The sequence below is a fragment of the Coregonus lavaretus genome, assembly GCF_964263955.1.
Source record: "Coregonus lavaretus genome assembly, chromosome: 25".
NCBI classification, from domain to species: Eukaryota; Metazoa; Chordata; class Actinopteri; order Salmoniformes; family Salmonidae; genus Coregonus; species Coregonus lavaretus.
In genome coordinates, this window is record NC_140012.1 from 4,258,432 (window position 1) to 4,282,923 (window position 24,492).

The 24,492-nt window shown below is 43.8% G+C and overlaps 1 protein-coding gene across 1 annotated transcript in view; it reads right to left on the bottom strand.

Annotated features, from left to right (window-relative positions):
* Positions 1-348: 348 nt before the first annotated feature.
* LOC311100427 (ubiquitin carboxyl-terminal hydrolase 31-like) overlaps positions 349-24,492 on the bottom strand; it is a gene marked incomplete at both ends in the record, with an annotated part of 44,452 nt that continues 20,308 nt past the window's right edge. The window contains 15 exons of the mRNA XM_084141341.1: positions 349-1,931; positions 3,783-3,935; positions 9,607-9,765; positions 10,934-11,159; positions 15,380-15,499; positions 15,593-15,722; positions 17,316-17,393; positions 17,718-17,812; positions 17,925-18,036; positions 19,788-19,968; positions 21,550-21,697; positions 22,646-22,781; positions 23,008-23,100; positions 23,337-23,425; positions 24,080-24,217. Coding sequence (XP_083997467.1) covers positions 349-1,931; positions 3,783-3,935; positions 9,607-9,765; positions 10,934-11,159; positions 15,380-15,499; positions 15,593-15,722; positions 17,316-17,393; positions 17,718-17,812; positions 17,925-18,036; positions 19,788-19,968; positions 21,550-21,697; positions 22,646-22,781; positions 23,008-23,100; positions 23,337-23,425; positions 24,080-24,217 — 3,441 coding nt within the window. The remainder of the gene's footprint in view (positions 1,932-3,782; positions 3,936-9,606; positions 9,766-10,933; positions 11,160-15,379; positions 15,500-15,592; positions 15,723-17,315; positions 17,394-17,717; positions 17,813-17,924; positions 18,037-19,787; positions 19,969-21,549; positions 21,698-22,645; positions 22,782-23,007; positions 23,101-23,336; positions 23,426-24,079; positions 24,218-24,492) is intronic.

Sequence of the window (24,492 nt, forward strand, 5' to 3'; positions counted from 1 at the left end):
CAAGACAAACCTCGTCAAAGTATGCTACAGAACCAGGTATATCATTACATGTGCAGTTCATAACTTTATATAACACTATATAATAATCCATTTGATTAATATAATTTTTCAAAAAAATAATTAACAATGCAATCCATACAAAGTGCTTTGTTTCAATCCATTTGTAAATAACTATATAATAAAGTGGGCAGTGACAGACTGTCAGATATGGCAGCTTGCAATCATCTGGGGCCAATGAAATGCTAGAGGTGCTTTTCAAAAGTCTCTCCTAAAGAGGAGATCTAGTTCGATGTTTGAGACACCTTAGAGCTGCACTACAGGGAACATTTTTGGGTCCCAGAGGATATTTCACTTGGGCTTCTGGGTGGATCGTGTCGAATTGATGGGGATCTTTCGGGATGGCAGCAACTTCTTTTCCTGAGGTTTTTTCCCATTGGCAGAGGCTTTCTCCGCTATGCCCATCTCCGCTCCGGAAGATTTGGACTTGACGGAGGACAGTATGGAGTGCTTGGCTGGGGTGGACATCTTGGAGGATTCTTTGTCTTTGGCTGCGGGCGTGTTCATCTGGGCCTCTGGGTTCCCCTGCTGGGCCCTCTTGGCTGCTCTGTCCCCAGCCCCCTCTCCAGTCCCCCTCCCAGCCCCCTCCTCCAGGCTGCCTTTTGCCTCACCTGTCCCTGCTTTGGCTGTGGTGGTGGGCTTCCCCCCGTCCGTGGACCTGCGTGTCTCTTTCTGCCTCAGGGCACTCTTGAAGAAGTTGACCCCCTTTTCCTCAGTCTTGCTGTTCCTTTGAGGTCCCCTGGGGGGCGCTGCTGCCGATGCCACGCCCAAACTGGACGATCGCAGGCTGGTCATGGAGGAGCTACTGCTGGTGCTCCTCCCCCCAGCCCTGCTCTCCGGCCCTCGACCCGCCCTGCTGTCGCCCCGGCCAGCGACACCCCGCTCCCCTCCCCGGGACACACCACTGGCCGTGGAGGAGGAACCGCCGTGGGTCACCCCTCTCTCTGACACTGAGGTGTTCCGTGACGTCTCCCGGCTGGTGCTCCTCTCGGCTGCTCTGGTTCTCGCTGATGCGGAGCTCCTCTCCGCCGTCCCTCTGGGCGACGTCTTCCTCGGTGGGTGTGTCGAGCAAATCTGTGACCCGGGGGTGCCGCCCTTCATTTGCTTTGCGCTTTCAGGGTGCAATGTCTCTGGGGTCTGCAAGGGCTCCTTTTTGGAGTGGGTGGTTGTTTTGGCGGAGGAGGTCTTGCTGGTTTTGGTGACTGCACCCTCGCTTTTTTCTTTGGGGTTGGACGCTGTGGCCGCCGTGCCCTTCGCTTGGGTTCGAGAAGGCGACGATGCGTGGGTCGCAGAGGAGGTGTGGGATGGGGTAGGTGAGGGGGTGGATGGGTGCTTCTTGGGGCTCTTCTCGGACTCAACCGTCTTGGCCGAGCTTCTCCTGGCCCCAGCGCCCTCCCCTCCCCCCACTCCTCGTTGTTTGGGCTCCTTAGCGACCGCTCCTTGACCCGGGTTGCCTGGCTCCACTATCGTGGCCACGTCATTGTTACCCACTGCCGGGCTGGAGCTCCTCAGCTCAGCCTGGGGAACAGGCTTGGAGAGCACCTGCTCCAGGAGCCTTTTAGCCCCTGCATTACCCTCCACCACCACCAGGGGTGTCTTACCTCCGACCTTTACCTCTGGTTTCGTAGAGCCGCTGAAGCAGGAGGTGGAGACCTTGTCATCAGCCGCCTCGCCTATCCTCTCCAGGGTGGGTGAGGAGGAGTGAGACTCCATGGAGAAGTGCAAGGGTGAGTTGGAACGCAGATGGAGCTTGGCAGAGAGGGACCAGGAGGGCTTGGAGCTGTTCTCACTGACGGCCAGAGGGCTGGCCATGTTGGAGCGCAAAGAGAAGGTCTGTCTCTGGATGCTCCGCACCGCCGGGCGGGTGGACAAGCCTCCTCAACAGAAGAGGACAGAGAGATACAACTAAAGCGCTGGTACTAGACTGAGTCGACTCAGAACCTGCATGTTCATCACCTCCTTTATCAACGGGTTTTAAGCTAGTAAAGGCTGATATAAAATAATTATATTAAATAATTATACAGATTGTTCCGCTATATAAAAATGACTAAAAGTAGGTTACTGTATAAATAGGGCCTACACCATCATCATGTCGATATACAGTGCATTCGGAAAGTATTCAGACCCCTTGATGTTTTCCACATTTTGTTACGTTACAGCCTTATTCTAAAATTGATTAAGTTCATTTTTTTCTTCATCAATCTACATACAGTACCCCATAATGACAATGAAAACAGGTTTTTTGATTTTTTTGCAAATGTATAAAAAATAAAAACCAGAAATACCTTATTTACGTAAGTATTCAGACCCTTTGAAATGAGACTCGAAATTGAGCTCAGGTGCTTCCTGTTTCCATTGATCATCCTTGAGATGTTTCTACAACTTGATAGGAGTCCACGTGTGGTAAATTAAATTGATTGGACATGATTTTGAAAGGCACAAACCTGTCTATATAAGGTCCCACAGTTGATAGTGCATGTCAGAGCAAAAACCAAGCCATGAGGCCAAAAGGAAGTGTCCGTAGAGACAGGATTGTGTCGAGGCACAGATCTGGGGAAGGGTACCAAATTTTTTTGGCAGCATTGAAGGTCCCCAAGAACACAGTTGCCTCCATCATTCTTCATTGGAAGAAGTTTGGAACCACCAAGACTCTTCCTAGAGCTGGCCGCCCACCCAAACTGAGCAATCGGGGGAGAAGAGCCTTGGTCAGGGAGGTGACCAAGAACCCGATGGTCACTCTGACAGAGCTCCAGAGTTCCTCTATGGAGATTAGAGAACCTTCCAGAAGAACAACCATCTCTGCAGCACTCCACCAATCAGGCCTTTATGGTAGAGTGGCCAGACAGAACCCACTCGTCAGTAAAAGGCACATGACAGCTGATTCTCTGGTCTGATTGAACTCTTTGGCCTGAATGCCAAGCGTCACGTCTGGAGGAAACCTGGCACCTACAGTGAAGCATGGTGGTGGCAGCATCATGCTGTGGGGATGTATTTCAGCGGAAGGTACTGGGAGACTAGTCAGGATCAAGGGAAAGATTAACGGTGCAAAGCACAGAGATCCTTGATGAAAACCTGCTCCAGAGCGCTCATAACCTCAGACTGGGGTGACGGTTCACCTTCCAACAGGACAACGACCCTAAGCACACAGCCAAGACAACGCAGGAGTAGCTTCAGGACAAGTCTCTGAATGTCCTTGAGTGACCCAGCCAGAGCCCGGACTAAAACCTGATCAAACATCTCTGGAGAGACCTGAAAATAGCTGTGCAGCGACACTCCCCATCCAACCTGACAGAGAATGGGAGAAACTCCCTAAATACAGGTGTGCCAAGCTTGTAGCATAATACCCAAGAAGACTCAAGGCTGTAATCGCTGTCAAAGGTGCTTCAACAAAGTACAGAGTAAAGGGTCTGAATACTTATATAAATGTGATATTTCCATTTTTTGATTTTTTATAAATTAGCAAACATTTCTAAAATCCTGTTTTTGCTTCGTCATTATGGGGTATTGTGTGTAGATTGATGAGGGAAAAAAATGATTTAATCCATTTTAGAATAAGGCTGTAACGTAACAACATGTGGAAAAAGTCAAGGGGTCTGAATACTTTCTTAATGCACTGTATTTTGTATCAACTTTAGTTCAAAGTACTGTGGTTGTGTAAACATATTTGATTTGATATCACAGAAATGCAACATCCTGACAAATATGGATGAGAGGCTGTATCTCACCGTCGTCTTCGCTGCGTTCTCCAGCGAACTCGGCTGACTCGGAGAGGGAGGCCAGCGAGGTGCGTCTGGAGGAGCCGGATGAGGCCTGGCTGGGAGGACGACTCCCCATCAGCCTGCTGATCCAGTGTTCACACAGAGACGAGCTGGTCGAACCTGGGAGGAGCCAACAAAGGACATACAGTGATGGAAAAAAGTATTTGATCCCCTGCTGATTTTGTACGTTTGCCCACTGACAAAGAAATGATCAGTGGCCTAGCCAGTCTCCAGACCTTAATCCCATAGAATATCTGTGGAGGGAGCTGAAGGTTCGAGTTGCCAAACGTCAGCCTCGAAACCTTAATGACTTGGAGAAGATCTGCAAAGAGGAGTGGGACAAAATCCCTCCTGAGATGTGTGCAAACCTGGTGGCCAACTACAAGAAACGTCTGCCCTCTGTGATTGCCAACAAGAGTTTTGCCACCAAGTACTAAGTCATGTTTTGCAGAGGGGTCAAATACTTATTTCCCTCATTAAAATGCAAATCAATTTATAACATTTTTGACATGCATTTTTCAGGATTTTGTTGTTGTTATTCTGTCTCTCACTGTTCAAATAAACCTACCATTAAAATTATAGACTGATCATGTCTTTGTCAGTGGGCAAACGTACAAAATCAGCAGGGGATCAAATACTTTATTCCCTCACTGTATATGTTATCTGTATGTATACACTAGGGCTGCACAATTAATCAAATTCACATACCATATCGGAAGAGATCCATATCGTATCCAATATTGTGAAACGCCACTCAGCCGCATGTAACGTCCATTTTTATAGTTTATTCTGTTTCCCATCTCTTACTCTCTCCTCTTGCTGCTACTTCCCACACACAAAGCCCTACCCCCTGTATGTTCCTCCTCGTCGGTGTTAGATTCGCTATAAAGCTTGCATGCGGTTCTGTTAGGACAAATGCAGCTAACAGATTGTTCCAAACATGGACAATGCTGCTTCCCACTTTGCTTTCTTAATATAAGTCATTCTATTTCTATGATTTCAGCAGTCTTTTGACCTTTGGACCTATATCGCAAGTCAGATCACAATCACAATATTTTGTTAAAAAAACGTAGCTATTATATTTTTTGAACATATCATGCAGTCCTAATATACACTATATAAATCATATGGGCACATACAGGTAACTGACAAAATAAAGGAAACACCAACATAAAGTTTCTTATTAGGCGTTGGGCCACCACGAGCCACCAGAACATCTTGAATGCGCTGTGGCATAGATTCTACAAGTGTCTGGAATCTTATTGGAGGGATGCGATACCATTCTTGCATGAGAAATTCCATAATTTGGTCATTTGGTGTTTTGTTGATGGTGGTGGAAAACACTGTCTCAGGCGCCGCTCCAGAATCTACCATAAGTGTTCAAATGGGTTGAGATCTGGTGGCTGGGACACACAACCTTTAAACCCCCTATGCTCCTTTGAGTCCCCTCTTTCAAAGTCACTGAGATCTCTTCTTCTAGCCATGGTAGCCAAAATAATGGGCAACTGGGCATGTTTATACATGACCCTAAGCATGTTGGGATGTATTAATTACTTAATTATCTCAGGAACCACACCTACTTTCAATACACTTTGTATCCCTAATTTACTCAAGTGTTTCCTTTATTTTGGCAGTTACCTCTATGTATATGTCTATGGTTTTAGCTCATGTGTGTCAGTCAGGGAGGACATGACTTCTACAGGGAGATTGGATGTGAGGCAAAAACCAAATGAGACACAGATATTCTACTACAGGGCTCCAGGCTGCGACCATTTAGTCTCATTTTACGACACTTTGACTTGGCTGTGCGAGTTAAAGTTTTTCATTAGTCTATTCAACTTCTTAATAAAGCACTGTGAATGACCATATGTGACTTGTTTCAGGAAACTAGGCCTATGTCACACATCACTACTTCACAGGAGAATCATTTGAACATAAACATTTATTTTTTATCTAAATGCATTTTTTTGGCAGAAATGCCTTCTGGAACATGTGAACTTTTATGTGCCTTAATAACAAACTTGTATACCATGAGCCTAGTTGGTTTAGCCACGGAAAAAGAAAGGAGCCTTCCCACTAGCCATGATTGGCTGAGATAATGGATGGGCTGGACATGCCGGGACATGAGTTTGAATTGGTCTGCCATGTAGCACACTTCTGTCTATAACGTGAGCTGTTCAGTATGTGTTGATAGTCCTTTCTACAGCACCGTTTTTGAAAGATATAACGTTAGCCATCGAGAACTACAAAAGTTTTGCTACTTTTCTCAACAACATTGATGCCCTGAATTTAGCAGGCGCTATCAACAGATCAGATGGAAAAAGTGATGGGCCACTTTCTGCACATGTCATGGTCAGTGTGAACCGGAGTGACTTGACATAACGCTTGCCAAACAAGATGTAGCTACAAACAAAACTGAGTTAAATGGTTCCAGTCTACCGTGAAGCGTTCATCCATGTATACGGGTAAGAGTCTAGCTACATTTTCAGATATACGTTTCTAATTTGGTCAGAAAGTTGTTTTTATTGCAAATTAAAGCGTACGATGTTATGTCTAGTCTATGAGACCAGGCTGCGCTCAAGGCAGGTCAGATCTGAGATGGCTATTGTTTAGGAGGCTGCTGCAACATTTCTGTAAAAGGTTTATGATTGTGTCAGTTGGAAGTTATGTGTTATCATGTTTGCTAAATCAGCCTGGTCTCATAGACTGTATGGGTTGAAAACTATTGGATTGACGCAGGAGGTATGGGGCGAGGTTGTGTTCCTCTAAGCGGGGAGGTGAGCTTGGCTTCTTCTTTATATGTGTCGAGTAAAGCTTAAACCATGCATTTAGATTGTAGGTAGGTATTGTAGTTAGGTATTGTAGGTAGTTTATCCAGGTAGTTATTGTAGGTAATTATTGTAGGTAAGTATTTTAGTGTATTCGTCTGAGCACGGTGAAGCACAAGGCTAGCTAGCTAACCCACTACCTGGACCATTAAAGCTAGCTAGCTAGCGGGTAGTAACACCGCAGCCACTGCTAGCTGGCCAACTATACCAGCTAGCAGTACTGTAGCAACTAAATACATTTCAATGGAACAATTTGATTAGTGTAAAGTTAGCTAGCTACATAGTTGTCTTGGTATCAAAGACAAAGGTGTAGTATAGAGAAACTATCGAGGTTAGCTATCCAGCTACATTTTCAAACAGTCAACACCGCAGCCACTGCTAGCTAGCCAACATTACCAGCTAGCAGTACTGTATCATTTTAATCAATGAGAATTTTGTAACATAAGCTTCACTTTCTGAACATTTGAGATGTGTAGTCCACTTGTGTAGCTAGCATGACTGACTTTGTGCTAGCTAGCCAACGTTTAATTACTTCTGCGTTATGAAAGGAACTAGACACGGACATGAATGATCCATTGGTAGTTTGTTGTAACCGAGGTCTTTGAACCTCTGGTTCATCCTTAGGAGCAATTTCCAAACGCCTGAAGGTACCACGTTCATCTGTACAAATAATAGTACGCAAGTATAAACACCATGGGACCACGCAGCCATCATACCGCTCAGGAAGGACACGCGTTCTGTCTCCTAGAGATGAAAGTACTTTGGTGTGAAAAGTGCAAATCAATCCCAGAACAACAGCAAAGGACCTTGTGAAGATACTGGAGGAAACAGGTACAAATGTATTTATATCCACAGTAAAACGAGTCCTATATCAACATAACCTGAAAGGCCGCTCAGCAAGGAAGAAGCCACTGATCCAAAACCGCAATAAAAAAGCCAGACTATGGTTTGCAACTGCACATGGGGACAAAGATCGTACTTTTTGGAGAAATGTCCTCTGGTCTGATGAAACAAAAATAGAACTGTTTGGCCATAATGACCATCATTATGTTTGGAGGAAAAAGGGGAAGGCTTCCAAGCCAAAGAACACCATCCCAACAGTGATGCACGGGGGTGGCAGCATCATGCAGTGGGGGTGCTTTGCTGCAGGAGGGACTGGTGGACTTCACAAAATAGATGGCATCATGAGGAAGGAAAATTATGTGGATATATTGAAGCAACATCTCAAGAAGTCAGGAAGTTAAAGCTTGGTCATAAATGGGTCTTCTAAATGGACAATGACCCCAAGCATACTTCCAAAGTTGTGGCAAAATGGCTTAAGGACAACAAATTCAAGGTATTGGAGTGGCCATCACAAAGCCCTGACCTCAATCCTATAGAAAATGTGTGGGCAGAACTGAAAAAGCGTGTGCGAGCAAGTAGGTCTACAAACCTGACTCACTTACACCCGCTCTGTCAGGAGGAATGGGTCAGAATTTACTCAACTTATTGTGGGAAGCTTGTGGAAGGCTACCCAAAATGTTTGACCCAAGTTAAATAATTTAAAGGCAATGCTACCAAATACTAATTGAGTGTATGTAAACTTCTGACCCACTGGGAATGTGATGAAATAAATAAAAGCTGAAATAAATCATTCCCTCTACTATTATTCTGACATTTCACATTCTTAAAATAAAGTGGTGATCCTAACTGACCTATGGCAGGGAATTTTTACCAGGATTAAATGTCAGGAATTGTGAAAAACTGAGTTTAATTGTGTTTGGCTAAGGTGTATGTTAACTTCCGACTTCAACTGTTTTAGTTATCCTGTATGAGCTTATGTGCGGAATACATTACGATGTTACAGGTGTCTTATGGGCATGTGGCAGCAGTATGTAGGAGGGAGGTTCCAAGGTGTGAGAAGTGTGCAGAAGGGCATGAAATAAAGGAATGTGTAGCATTGGGGTAAGTAGTGGTATGTGCTAATTGTAGGGGTGCCCATGGGGCTGGGGATCAGAAATGTCCTGTGCGAGAGAAGCAGGTTGAGGTTTCCAGGGTAAGAGTAGTGAAGAAGTTGTCATATGCTGAGGCAGTGAAGAAAGTAGAGGAAGAGGGGTCAAGGGGGAGGAGTGGTGAGAGTAGAAGATTTGTACCAGTACAGAGGGATAGGCCAACAAGTGATATATGTTTCAGTAAGATTGGATTTTTAGCGTTTATAGCAATGGTTATTAATTGTACTGCAGGGATGGAACGTAAGTCGAAGAAAATTGAGGTTGTGATGGCAGCTGTAGAGAGGTATTTGGGTGTGTGAGACTTGACATCAGAAGAGTTACAGGGAGTGTTAAGTGGTGATGTCCCATCATTTCAGGTTCAGGGCATGAGGTAGGAATTAATATATTTCAATAGTGGAGAAGGGTGGTGTTAATTATTAATATTAATTTTGAATTTGTGAGTGTAGGGTTTGATGGTAGGGTATTTCTTTATTTTATTATATTTTTCAAGCAAAATATAAGGGAGTTGTACTCCAGTCTAGTAGGTGGCGGTAATGCAACAAATTGGATGCCAACCGCCGTTAAACCTCATTGAAGAAGAAGAGCTCCCCAGTAGGTGTACCAAAACATTCAAGGGCCATGTTCTCAAAAGTGGGGTTACAAGTTTATCAACTTTCAAAGCAGAATTTACTTTCCCATTGTTCCTCAACTGCAGTGTATGATATACCATTTTCTAGCTCTGAGTCTCTACTTTTGTCCAATGTAAAAAACAAAATTTCAAAGTTTGCAACATTAGACCGAATCGAGGCGGTCGGTCACATATAAGATGCTTACAAATGTTTTCTATTGCATGACGGCGTATTTTTTCGAGGGTGCGACCAGGGGAAAAGTTAGTCTGGAGCCCTGTCCTATCTATCTATGACATTGTTGCATCTTTTTTGCAATCCATAGAATTGTGAATGAAATTGGTTTTTAACAAATGCATATTCTTACCTGCAACGGAGCTGTTAGCAGACCATGATGGGATGGTGGCCCGTCTTTGATAAAACAGTATGTAGGCGTTCTGCTTGCAGACTTCATCGTCAGATATGGCTTGGACATCACTGTCGTCAAAGCAGTACCACATGCCATCGATGGAGTTCTTACAGTGAGCTGCAAAAGAGGACACAATAAGGATGGGATAAAGAGTCAATGATCATGTTACCTAGATCATTCAGTGGATTTGAATGATTTGAGTTTCTATAAAGAGCAGGTATATGGAATCCAATCCCCTCCCTACAGCGTTTTTTAAAATGGAAAAAGCATACACATTGCTTCCATTTTTTAAAGTATGGTGGACTGTATATTTAGCAATACATGGAGTAAGTGGCTTTCTCAAGGGCACAACAGCATTGTAACTAGGGCTGGGAATTGACATGGACCACACAATACGATATTATCACGATACTTAGGTGCCGATACGATATGTATTGTGATTCTCACAATTCTAAATCCATTGCGATTCAATACTGCGATTTTATAGTAATTTGATGTTCCAAACATATTGCTCACTATAGGTCTGCTGCAGAGAGAAACGAGAGCGCATGAGAAAATGAGTTTTGATCAGTCTGGGAAATAAAAGTGCTGAAAACATGTTGGCTCACTATTTAAAAAGAAAATGCAGAACAAGCTATAGGATGATTACAAATCGATACTTGGAGTCAAATATCGATTTAACATCGTCCAAAATTATATTGCGATATGTAACTGTTTCGATTTCTTTCCCCATCACAATTATTTTATTTTACAAGGTGAGTTGACTGAGAACACATTCTCATTTACAGCAAAGACCTTGGGAATAGTTACAGGGGAAAGGAAATGAATGAGCCAATTGGAAGCTGGGGATGATTAGGTGGCCATGATGGTATGATGGAATTTAGTCAGAACACCAGGGTTAACACCGCTACTCTTACAATAAGTGCAATGGGATCTTTAGTGACCACAGAGAGTCTGGACACCCATTTAATCTCCCATCCAAAAGACAGCACCCTACACAGGGCAATGTCCCCAATCACTGCCCTGGGGCATTAGGATATCATTATTTTGGGGGGGACCAGAGAAAAGAGTACCTCCTACTGGCCGTCCAACACCACTGCCAGCAGCATCTGATCTCCCATCCAGGGACCAACCAGGACCAACCGTGCTTAGCTTCAGAGGCAAGCCAGTAGTGGGATGCAGGGTGGTATGCTGCTGGCTCCCCATTGGGATTTGAGTCAGCAAACCTGTCAACTGCTATCCCTACTGCTGCCGGAACATATTAGAGTGTGTGTCGTTAGCTAACCTGTGTAATGACCTCCTGCCATTGTCCCATGGTGGTTACACACAGCATACAGGTCATACAGGTAGTCCTCTGGGTCGTGGCCCATCCCGTAAGGTCGTCTCCATGGCGACCAGTGCGAGGGCAGGCTCCAGCTGCTCTGGCTCCGCTTGACCATATGGGGCGCCATGTCCATCCCGATCACAGGGAACTTCACCATGTTCTGCATCTTCATCCTCTTGTCTCCGTCCTGAGAGGACACCATACACACACACACAAGAGCAACAAATTGGATTATGTTGGTTGAGTGTGGAATGCTAACTATACTAATGCAGATTGGTTGAGTTTACAATGCTGACTGAGCTTGTAAGAATGAACATAATATTAGTGTTGACATACACTAGTAATAGGATCTATACACGTGCACTTTGAATTAAAAACTATTTTTACTTGATTCCTAAGGGAATATAATGCTAACTGTGCTTATACTGTACACTTTGATTAGGGCAGAATGAAATGTACTAGGGGGGAGGAGCTGGTCCAACTCAAGGTGTCATAAGAAGAAATGCACCCCCCTCCCCAAAGTTACAAATATTTACACATGACCCTCCCCTTGTACTGTAAAATACATTGAACACCCTCCACCCTCATAGAATTAACTCAAAATAATGTTTACGACCACAAATAACAATAGCTGTAGCAACCCTGTGTTTATAAACGTGGATATTGACTTTGCCACTTTGCTTTTGTGGCACAGTCGACACCACGCAGGGCTATGGCACAGTCGACACCACGCAGGGCTATGGGCCAGAAGGTTGAGGGTTCACTGACCACCACAGATGAGCTCACTCTCCCTGCCTGTTTCATTACACTACGATCAGAGCCGGCTGCAGACAATGATCAGCTAGGGGGATATCTGATTTTCAACATTTTGATGCCATATATGTAAAATATATGGAACGAATTTTCCTCCAAGAGGTTTCTGTGTCAATGCACCATACAACCAATAAAAAAAGCATACCGACTTTGGGCACTTCAATATCATAGTTTGCGTTTTCAACACCACAATAAATAGACTATGTCAATCTCGACAAACAGAAAATCCATCCCTCCCTACCTTGTAGGTTTTCCAGTATCGAAGGCCTGGCTTGACAATCTCCAAATGTCATTACAAAAAAAATTGTAACAGATATCTCTTTCCATTCATCAATTGGCTGCTGCACAGTTTGGATTGATTGATTGACCGATTTTATTTGTCAGTAAAAAAATAACATACTGTACCAGTCAAAAGTTTGGACAAACCTATTCATTCAAGGGTTTTCTTATATTTTTTACCATTTTCTACATTGTAGAATAATAGTGAAGACATCAAAAACTATGAAATAACACACATGGAATCATGTAGTAACCAAAAAAGTGTTAAACAAATCAAAATGTATGTTATATTTGAGATTCTTCAAAGTAGCCAACCTTTGCCTTGATGACAGCTTTGCACACTCTTGGCATTCTCTCAACCAGCTTCATGAGGTAGTCACCTGGAATGCATTTCAATTAACAGGTGTACTTTGTTAAACGTTAATTTGTGGAATGTCTTTCCTTCTTAATGCGTTTGAGCCAATCAGTTGTGTTATGACAAGGTAAGGATGGTATACAGAAGATAGCCCTATTTGGTAAAATTCCAAGTCCATATTATGGCAAGAACTGCTCAAGTAAGCAAAGAGAAACGACAGTCCATCATTACTTTAAGACATGAAGGTCAGTCAATCTGGACAATTTTAAGAACTTTGAAAGTTTCTTCAAGTGCAGTTGCAAAAACCATCAAGTGCAATGATGAAACTGGCTCTCATGAGGACCGCCACAGGAAAGGAAGACCCAGAGTTACCTCTGCTGCTGAGGATAAGTTAATTAGAGTTAGCAGCCCCAGAAATTGCAGCCCAAATAAATGCTTCACAAAGTTCAAGTAACAGACACATCTCAACATTAACTGTTCAGAGGAGACTGCATGAATCAGGCCTTCATGGTCGAATTGCTGCAAAGAAACCACTACTAAAGGACACCAATAAGAAGAAGAGACTTGCTTGGGCCAAGATACACGAGCAATGGACATTAGACCGGTGGAAATCTGTCTGATGAGTCCAAATTGAGATATTTGGTTCTAACCACCGTGTCTTTGTGAGACGCAGAGTGGGTGAACGGATGATCTCCGCATGTGTGGTTCCCACCGTGAAGCATGGAGGAGGAGGTGTGATGGTGCTTTGCTGGTGACACTGACTGTGATTTATTTAGAATTCAAGGCACACTTAACCAGCATGGCTACCACAGCATTCTGCAGCGATACGCCATCCCATCTGGTTTGCGGTTAGTGGGACTATCGTTTGTTTTTCAACAGGACAATGACCCAACACACCTCCAGGCTGTGTAAGGGCTATTTGACCAAGAAGGAGATTGATGGAGTGCTGCATCAGATGACCTGGCCTCCACAATCACCCGACCTCAACCGAATTGAGATGGTTTGGGATGAGTTGGACCACAGAGTGAAGGAAAAGCAGCCAACAAGTGCTCAGCATATGTGGGAACTCCTTCAAGACTGTTGGAAAAGCATTCCAGGTGAAGCTGGTGGAGAGAATGCCAAGAGTGTGCAAAGCTGTCATCAAGGTGGCTACTTTGAAGAATCTCACATATAAAATATATTTTGATTTGTTTAACACTTTTTTGGTTACAAAATGATTCCATATGTGTTATTTCATAGTTTTGATGTCTTCACTATTATTCTACAATGTAGAAAATAGTTTAAAAAAAAAAAAAACTTGAATGAGTAAGCGTGTCCAAACTTTTGACTGGTACTGTACATAAAGAAAGAGAAGCTTAGGCCTAACCCCAGAGAGATAGAGATATGACGATGGCATGCTACGACACCAACATGCATTACTCTGTTCCATCTGCCTGCGCAATACACTGTCTCATCAGCCCAGCCAGGCACTTTATAAACTTGATCTCCACTATAAAAAGTATCTAGACATTATCTCACATTTCTTTTAGACTAACATTTAGTTTACAACAGCAGAGATTTGTATAAAGAGAGATTTGTATAAACCTTGATCTCTGCGTCTCCGACATTTGCAACATTGTTTCAATATTCAAATTCGATCTCCAGATGTCCCATAGTAATGAACGTGTCGGGAGTCGGGATGAGACAGACAGGCAGGCAGCTTTTTTCAGCCAGTCGAAATCATGAATAAGCATCATTTGTATGGATATATACAAAGAAGTATCAATAGAAAACAGGTAAAACTAAACGAAGTGCAGCTAATTTGCTGTCTTTCCAGCTTCACTTTGAAGTGATTGGGTTAGCTGTGTTGTTGGCTAGCTCCTCTGAACAAGTGACGAGAGAGCACATTTTCTATGCCAGGCGAAATCGCGCATCATTAGCTCATTGTTATGGTGTATCCAAATAAATGTCACTAGAAAACAGCTTAAATAAACGCCAACGCAGCTACTTTGCTATTATTCTAGCTGCACTGTTTGACGTGACTAAGTTAGCTAGAAGGCAAGGGATAAGAACGTTGCCAGCCAGTATGGCAATGGAACATTTAGAACGAACGACTGGGTCGAGTCCATAGATACAGAACAAAAAGACTGAACGACTGGGTCACGTCTCTGGCAACCGAACCAATAGAACGAACGACCAGTCGGCTTGGGTAGCAACCCTTGATTTGTGTCGGGACTATATTTTGTGGAAGGATGAAATAGTATGAATAAATTAATAAAAAATAATGTTTTTAATGAAAATATGTAAATCATTATTTGAATATGTTGGTAACCCGTATAAAAGTGATAATGCCCTTGAAGCCGGTTTTTGGAAGATATATTGGCACGGTTTGGCAACACCCATGCCAATATATCCTCCAAACACCGGGTTCTCGGGCATTATCACTTAAATAGACGTACAGAAGGAGGTAATTCGTTAATTTTCAACGCTAATATTTTATATAAAGATAAGCATTATATTGTTAGATTATAGGAGTAACTCTGGTAGGCCTGAAACAGTCTTCCTCACCTCAAGTTCAACTGTCGGAGTCAGTTGGAGCGCAGGGGCACACTGCCTTCATATCATAGACCTGCAGTAGCTAAAGCTTAATAACAGTCACACTATACCAAACCTTCACAAACATTTCAAAACTTTATTATGGTAATATCAAAAGTAAGTCAAGCCATTGTTTATAGGGAAAATACGAGCAGAAGAGCAAATGTAAACCAGGGAAAAAACACACTACCCTCCCCTGCGCCCCCCCAAAAAAAACACACTACCCTCCCCTGCGCCCCCCCAAAAAACACACAACCCTCCCACAAAGCAAAAAAAAGTTGGACAACCCCCCCCCCCTATTTTGGACCACCCCTCCCCCCTAGTACATTTTCATCTGTCCCCTATGTAGTTGTATGAATGACGATGTATAGTGCAGTGGTCTGTACCTGTCTGAAGCGTTTGAGGTGGAGTATGAGGATGTCAGGCAGGGTCCAGAGGCTCAGCTTGATGCTGCCCTGCTGTAGCTGCTTGCAATGCGGGCAGCGCCAGGCATCATCTGGAGCTAGCTGAAACACACAGAGCAGAGCTCTCAAACACACAAACATAAATGAATGTGCATGCACACACACACACACACACACACACGCACACTCACGTACCTGTTCCTCTCTGGTGTAGAGCTGAAAGCACTGGGCGAGGGAGCATGTCTGAGGCTGCAGGTGTCCGTCTTTCTGTTGGCGTACACTCTCAGCATCTGGGATGTACTCATCCTCAGTGCGCTTGAACAGACTGTAGTCAGACACAACAAATAAACAGCACAGGTCAACATAGAGGTCACACAACAAGCTTCAAAGGAAACCATGAAAGTCATATTAAATTGTGCTGACAAACAGAAACAAGGAAAACTTCTGAGACCTCAGTCACAACAATTGCTTTGAATTCACATTCTCTTCAAACAGCAAAATAATTTTTCTTAAAGTGTGAATGTCTGCTAGTCATTGCTGAATGTGTGCACTCTATCAAGATGACAGAGGTGAGTGTCTTTCCCTCTCAGCATAGTGGGTTTTGCCCAGGGGTTGGAACCGGTTCAGGGAACAGAACTGAAAACCGGAAAATAAAGACATTTTTTGAGGAACAGAAACAGAACCTGGAACGAAATTGATCTATAATGTTCCGGAACAGAATTGTTATTTTAAAATCATGGGAACCGGTTACTAACGTCCTACAAAAACTGCAACCAAGCGCCTATGCAATGCCCTCACTCTGTCACTCAGAAGCTTATTCCAGTGTCTGCCAGCCAGCTGAAGATCTTTGCCAGTGTACGTGTAGGCTACCTGCCCCTCCCCCCTCCGAAGCATAGGCTACAGTAGAATACTGACGTTATAAGCGTGATTCAGAAGATGGGGAGAGAGATTATTTATTAGAGAGGAATGGATCAACTTTTCCAATGCTAGTTAAAGATACTAATTATCATATTTCACATTGGATTTATTAACTACAAAAAGGTAAGAAGTATTTTACCCCATTTTTCTCCCCAATTTCGATCGCTGCATCTCCCCAACGGGCTCGAGAGGCGAAGGTCGAGTCATGCGTCCTCCGAAACATGACTAGCCAAACCGCGCTTCTTAACACCCGCCCGCTTAACCAGGAAGCCAGCCGCACCAATGTGTTGGAGGAAACACCGTTCACCTGACGACCGAGGTCAGCCTGCAGGCGCCCGACCCGCCACAAGGAGTGGACGACGCTGGGCCAATTGTGCACCGCCCTATGGGACTCCAGATCACGGCCGCTTGTGATACAGGCCGGGATCGAACCCAGGTCAGTAGTGACGCCTCTAGCACTGCGATGCAGTGCCTTAGACCGCTGCGCCACTCGGCCCTGGTAAGAAGTATTTTTAATTCTGGTGCAGCTCTGCACAAACATTCAAAGTTCCTCCATAGAAGTCATTCCTCCGTATGTAGCGTATAATTCTGTGGGCCTAATTCAGATAATGCATGTCATAACAAGATGCACAGCGCTTCAAGCCAAGCCTCCTCCTCCACCCTCTCTCACCACCCGCAAAATTTCTGTCACATCTCACACCCTAGCTACACTTGTCTGTCCATCATGCATGTTAACAACTAGCTTGCCCACTCTATAGCAAACAGCTCTATTCGCACTGACTGGTGAAGTAATTTATTGAGCTCAATGTTTTTTTTTAAATGTTGATTTCACAGGTTAAAAAAAGGAACAGAAAGGAACGATATCAACATGTACTTCAGAACTTTATTTTTCTGGTCGGAACAGTTGAATGGAACATATTTTGGGGGGGGTTCTATTCAGAACGAAACGATTGGAAAATTATTTTTGTTCCAACCGCTAGTTTTGCCCCATTACACTTACTAGTCTTTTGTCTCTTTGTCCCACTCCACCACAATCTTGACATGTGGGGGGCCTCCCGGACCGCAAGATTTGTACGCTCTGCAGACAAACATTGGATCAATAGGAAGTCAAAGCAACATTATCTTTGAGCCCTATGACAGCTCAATGTGGAAAAAATAGGGCATGCTACGTATTGAACAACAACCCAGACGGTTTAAGACATGCCAAAAACCATGGAAGGGTTGAACAAAAGGCTAAACACACTGAAAAATTGAAGGTTTGACCACAAGGCTAACGGTAACATTTTCTAATAGTCCTCTATCTGTGAGAGACATGCTCCCTCTGGTGGCATACGGTAACATTTGCTAATAGTCCTCTATCTGTGAGAGACATGCTCCCTCTGGTGGCAGTGGGTGACATTACCTCTCCACAGAAGGGTGGCACAGTGGTTGCTCCTCTTGAGGTAAGAGATACATTATTCCAACCACCCCCACTACACGCAAACTGAAGGGCCCAACCTGAAGGACGGCAATAAGTTTAGTTACACCATTACATGTGTGTGTGTCGTGTGTGTTGTGTTATGTCTGTGTGTGAGTTGAATGAGTGTCTGTGTGGATAGCCTGCACCTACCTGGACAAAGACCCCAGGACGCATAAGGTGGCGCATCTTCTCCAGGATCTCCTTCTGCAGAACGTCCCAGGTGACCGTCCTTTCCAGATACAGCACAAAGGGATGACCAAACCTGGAATCGTCATAGTCAAGGTAAAGAACAAGGTTTTCCACATCTAACATAACTACAGTGAGGGAAAAAAGTATTTGATCCCCTGCTGATTTTGTACGTTTGCCCACTGACAAAGAAATTATCAGTCTATAATTTTAATGGTAGGTTTATTTGAACAGTGAGAGACAGAATCCAGAAAAACGCATGTAAAAAATGTTATAAATTGATTTGCATTTTAATGAGGGAAATAAGTATTTGACCCCCTCTCAATCAGAAAGATTTCTGGCTCCCAGGTGTCTTTTATACAGGTAACGAGCTGACATTAGGAGCACACTCTTAAAGGGAGTGCTCCCAATCTCAGCTTGTTACCTGTATAAAAGACACCTGTCCACAGAAGCAATCAATCAATCAGATTCCAAACTCTGCACCATGGCCAAGACCAAAGAGCTCTCCAAGGATGTCAGGGACAAGATTGTAGACCTACACAAGGCTGGAATGGGCTACAAGACCCTCGCCAAGCAGCTTGGTGAAAAGGTGACAAAAGTTGGTGCGATTATTCGCAAATGGAAGAAACACAAAAGAACTGTCAATCTCCCTCGGCCTGGGACTCCATGCAAGATCTCACCTCGTGGAGTTGCAATGATCATGAGAACGGTGAGGAATCAGCCCAAAACTACACGGGAGGATCTTGTCAATGATCTCAAGGCAGTTGGGACCATAGTTACCAAGAAAACAATTGGTAACACACTACGCCGTGAAGGACTGAAATCCTGCAGCGCCCGCAAGGTCCCCCTGCTCAAGAAAGCACATATACAGGCCCGTCTGAAGTTTGCCAATGAACATCTGAATGATTCAGAGGAGAACTGGGTGAAAGTGTTGTGGTCAGATGAGACCAAAATCGAGCTCTTTGGCATCAACTCAACTCGCCGTGTTTGGAGGAGAAGGAATTTCTGCCTATGACCCCAAGAACACCATCCCCACTTTCAAACATGGAGGTGGAAACATTATGCTTTGGGGGTGTTTTTCTGCTAAGGAGACAGGACAACTTCACCGCATCAAAGGGACGATGGACGGGGCCTTGTACCGTCAAATCTTGGGTGAGAACCTCCTTCCCTCAGCCAGGGCATTGAAAATGGTTCGTGGATGGGTATTCGAGCATGACGATGACCCAAAACACACGGCCAAGGCAACAAAGGAGTGGCTCAAGAAGAAGCACATTAAGGTCCTGGAGTGGCCTAGCCAGTCTCCAGACCTTAATCTCATAGAAAATCTGTGGAGGGAGCTGAAGGTTTGAGTTGCCAAACGTCAGCCTCGAAACCTTAATGACTTGGAGAAGATCTGCAAAGAGTGGAACAAAATCCCTCTGGAGATGTGTGCAAATCTGGTGGCCAACTACAAGAAACGTCTGACCTCTGTGATTGCCAACAAGGGTTTTGCCACCAAGTACTAAGTCATGTTTTGCAGAGGGGTCAAATACTTATTTCCCTCATTAAAATGCAAATCAATTTATACAATTTTTGACATGCGTTTTTCTGGATTTTGTTGTTGTTATTCTGTCTCACTGTTCAAATAAACCTACCATTAAAATTATAGACTGATAATTTCTTTGTCAGTGGGCAAACGTACAAAATCAGCAGGGAATCAAATACTTTGTTCCCTCACTGTATATCAAATTAGTTTTCATCTACATTGTATGAACATGTTCCTGAGATCTTATCTTCCTGGTGCCATTTTGAATGTTGAATTTTGAAATCTTGAGTTGTTTTGTGTACCTGCGTCCCTGCTGTCCAGCGCAGGCTCTGTTACACACAAGCAGAATGATCTTGTCAGCCCCGCTTTTCTTATTGGGGCTCGGAGGGGGAGTCACTGACTCTTCTATTTTTGTTGATACCTGTGTCCTGTTGTCTGTCCCATACTTTAAGTTGTTCTGGTTCAGATTAGCATGGGGACTTCCTGAAACACATTACAGTATATAACATGTATATACAGCACTATATGAACAAACTTTGAGTTCTATATCGAACATACTTAAGCCTGGGTTACAGTCACATTATCGTAAGGTTTAATGACGTCAAAGATCAAAGCCTGCTTCAGGTCAGTGAAAGATGCAAATTTGTTGAATAAGGCTGTTAACCATCACAATATGTCAGATTCTGGAATACGGACGCATATCCATATACCCACTTCTTATTGAGCTCATAGAACATTTTCCAAAAGATACTGCATACGTATCAGTGAGGGAGAACATACACCATATTTACAAAAGTATGTGGACACCCCTTCAAATGAGTATTTTGGCTTTTTCAGCCACAGCCGTTGCTGACTGGTGTATAAAATCGAGAACACAGCCATGCAATCTCCATAGACAAACATTGGCAGTAGAATGGCCTTACTGAAGAGCTCAGTGACTTTCAACGTGTCACCGTCATAGGATGCCACCTTTCCAAGAAGTCAGTTCTTCAAGTTTCTGCCCTGCTAGAGCTGCCCCGGTCAACTGTAAGTGCCGTTATTGTGAAGTGGAAACGTCTAGGAGCAACAACGGCTCAGCCGCGAAGTGGTAGGCCACACAGGACCGCCGAGTGCTGAAACGCGTAGTGCGTAAAAATCGTCTGTCCTCGGTTGCAACACTCACTACCGAATTCCAAACTGCCACTGGAAGCAATGTCAGCACAAGAACGGTTAGTTGGGAACTTCATGAAATGGGTTTCCATGGCCAAGCAGCCGCACACAAGCGTAAGCTGGAGTGGTGTAAAGCTTGTCGCCATTGGACTCTGGAGCAGTGGAAATGCGTTCTCTGGAGTGATGAATCACGCTTCACCATCTGGCAGTCCGACAGACGAATCTGGGTTTGGCAGATGCCAGGAGAACGCTACCTGCCCGAATGCATAGTGCCAACTGTAAAGTTTGGTGAAGGGAAATCTTTACGCTACAGCATACAATTACATTCTAGACGATTCTGTGCTTCCAACTTTGTGGTAACAGTTTGGGGAAGGCCCTTTCCTGTTTCAGCATGATAATGACCCCATGCACAAAGCGAGGTCCATACTGAAATGGTTTGTCAAGATCGGTGGGGAAGAACTTGACTGGCCTGCACAGAGCCCTGACCTCAACCCCATTAAACACCTTTGGGATGAATTGGAACACCGACTGCGAGCCTGGCCTAATCACCCAACATCAGTGCCCGACCTCACTAAGGCTCTTGTGGCTGAATGGAAGCAAGCCCCCACAGCAATGTTCCAACATCTGGTGGAAAGCCTCCCCAGAAGAGTAGAGGCTGTTATAGCAGCAAAAGGGGGACCAACTTCATATTAATGCCCATGATTTTGGAATGAGATTTTCGACGAGCAGGTGTCCACATACTTTTGGTCATGTAATGTAGGTAATAACATCCGGATTAAACATGATTTCCAATGAAATCCTATGTTAATCTATTTGTAATCTAATCTACACTCTTAATACGACCTAGAGCTAATACGTCCCTAATATGACCCAGAGCTAAACTGATTTACGGGGAATCAAAACCTGAAGTCATACCTCGCTGAGAGCGGATCTGCTCTGGTCTAAAGAGCTCAGGTGTTTCAAAGGCAAATATGGAGTCACTCTCTTGAATGATCTCAAGGTCGTCATCATTGTCACAGAAGGAGCGGTGAAAGCCATCTGAGTACATTTCAGTAAGGACAATCTGCACACACATATGGATCATTAACAGGGTTAGGATTCATCTTATTCAATTCTATAAAAACTTGGGCCTCTATAAAGTAAGGTCTCACAAAGGGTTTAAAAACTAAAAGGGGCACAACTATGAATAAATAAAAACAATTGTAGTTTGTTGTGTTTTACATCCATGGCAGCTAAAGGTTTAATTGTGTATACAAAAGCACATCACAAACTACAACATATACAAAACAATAACATTGTAACACAGTACGGAAGTTAGGGACTGGAAGGATGAATGATGGATCAAGGATAGAAGCAGTTATGATGGCATTGAGAGCGGAGGAACTTCAGGCATAGATGGTCACAGAGGAGGGAGCCGGTCAGAGTCAGTCAGACAGTCAGGTCCGAGGCCTCAGCAGCGCACCTCGCTGTCCCCAACGTCCGTGCTCCGGGCTTTTTTTAACATAGGCATGAGGTGTATGTGGATGACTCATATGAAATTCATATAAGATTCATTCATACACATTAAAAAGTAAAGATTATTACACAGTAACTCAGGATTTATACACAGTAGTGGACCATATAAAATAGGATGAGCAAACAATATCACATGATCTGAGCTGAGACACTGGGGGACACATCAAACACAAACAGTGGATTGTTGAAAACATAGACAATAGATTTATCTGTAATGACAAGGGCCTTTAGTCCCCATCATTGGCTGAACTTGCCTCAAAAACAAACACACATCCTACTTCAATAATGCAACTTCAATACCTAATCAATGGCTCAAGTTTGGAATTGAATAGTGTTGACATTTTATGTTTTAGTCTGAATAGTGGGGAAGATTGTTTTTAGAAGGGTGGGCATTTTCATTCATTGCAGACGGTTTCACTTGTCTCCGATCAGTTCATCTGTATACAAAACTTGTATACACTTTGAGGCTCAATTTCAAGGGTATTGGACTTGGTACCTGTTCGGAGGGTATTTTAGTCTCCTGGGCCACAGCGTTTCTCAGTCTAGACACAGTGCTGGAGAGAGGCACCGCCACGCCCACTGTCATACAGTGCGAACACTTTCCCTGGTACACTACCGTCACATACAGGGGCCTGGGAGGGACACACAGGACAATTTAGTTAACTATCTCATCCTGCTTCTACATTGTTTGTGGTTTGTCTGTGGCATCATTCTGTGTATCACTGCCAGGTTTGACACTCTTGTAGGTTGAGATCAAATACAGCAGAATAAGACACGCTCTTTCTCCATTTTGTAGTGGGTTATACCGCTCTCTGTGTATAGGATATTGCCTTACCAAGATATTAGATATCGTCTTACCGAGTGTGTGGTACCGGGATGGGCAGTGAGATGCAGAGGAAAGGATCAAAGGTGTTGCTCTGTTTCTGGCAGTGAGGGCAAGTCAGGGAGGACCTGTTTGTGTGGAGACAAAAAAGAACATTCACTTCAAACCGCATTTGAAAACCACATTCTGTCTCAATGTAAAAGCTATATTAACAACAAGTCCAGCGTTAGTTGTCAAATTAGCATTAGAAAACTGTCTAGCTCACTTGCGATTTACTGTATCTACAGTACGTGTCTATCTATAGCAACTGTATTCTGTAAGAGTGCAGTGGGGTGTCAATCAGAAGAGTATTTTGGAGAGTCACCTGTATTGAGCCTGAAATAGCTCTTGTACGAAGGAGCCTGCTGCTGGTAATGAGGATCCTTCAGGGACATTTTCATCCTCCAACAGAGGCTACAGAAACAGCAAGCAGACAGACGACACAGTCAGGAGAGACACAACATACAGTAACACAGAAGTTAGTCAAGAGATAGATACTTAACAGGCCACATTAACGCCCGAAGAGAGTAACTGGAGAGTAAACAATTCAACAAAGTAAACACAATCAGATAATTGACAGTTAAGGGAGATACAACAACAAAAATGCGGTAAAGGGGGATACAGCCCAGACAATACAGTTGGGGGAGATACAATGCTGTCTGTTCAGAATAGAAAGGTACCAATCCAGAGTCTACACTCTTTAAAAAAAAAAGAGGCTATCTAGAACCTAAAATGGGTCTTCGGCTGTCCCCATAGGATAACTCTTGAATAACCCTTTTGGGGGGTTCTACATGGAACCCAAAATAGTTCTACCTGAAACCAAAAAGGGTTCTACCTGGAACCAAAAAGGTTTCTCCTATGGTGACAGCCGAAGAACCCTTTTGGAACCCTTTTTTCTAAGAGTATAGAAGCTTCATAACCATTACAGTCAGACAGGACATACAGTGCAGTTGGCAGCGATGCTACCAGACTATAGGCTATATCTAATATCATTCAACTGTCTGAGATGTAATCCCCAGCTTGTAAGTGATGTAATGAACAAAAGTTTGTCCCAAAAAAGATAGTTACCTTCCTGGTTGGTCTGCTGCTGGGCAGGACGATGTTGTTGAGGTCCTCGTGAACTCTGTCCAGGAGCCACAGGAGGAACTCCTGGGCATCGTGCTGGGCATTGCCCCGGAACTGCAGGGCACTCTTCGACACAACATTCTGGAGTACAAAAATTAAAAGATCAATGGTAAGAATTAAGGGTGACATAAAACAGATAATTTTAGGTTGATTTTTTAAAATTGGTCTTCAAATGGATACATTGCTGTAGAGCTGTAGAGTTGAAGCAAACCAAAATGTTGGTTGGAAAAGGCAGTATTGCAACATTGTGACGAAAAACTCTGAAAAGACTTGTAGAAAATTACGCTTTAATAGCTAGGTGAGTGACAGATTCAGTCATTGGAGGACACCTCAGTGCGTAGTGACAAAGCCATCAT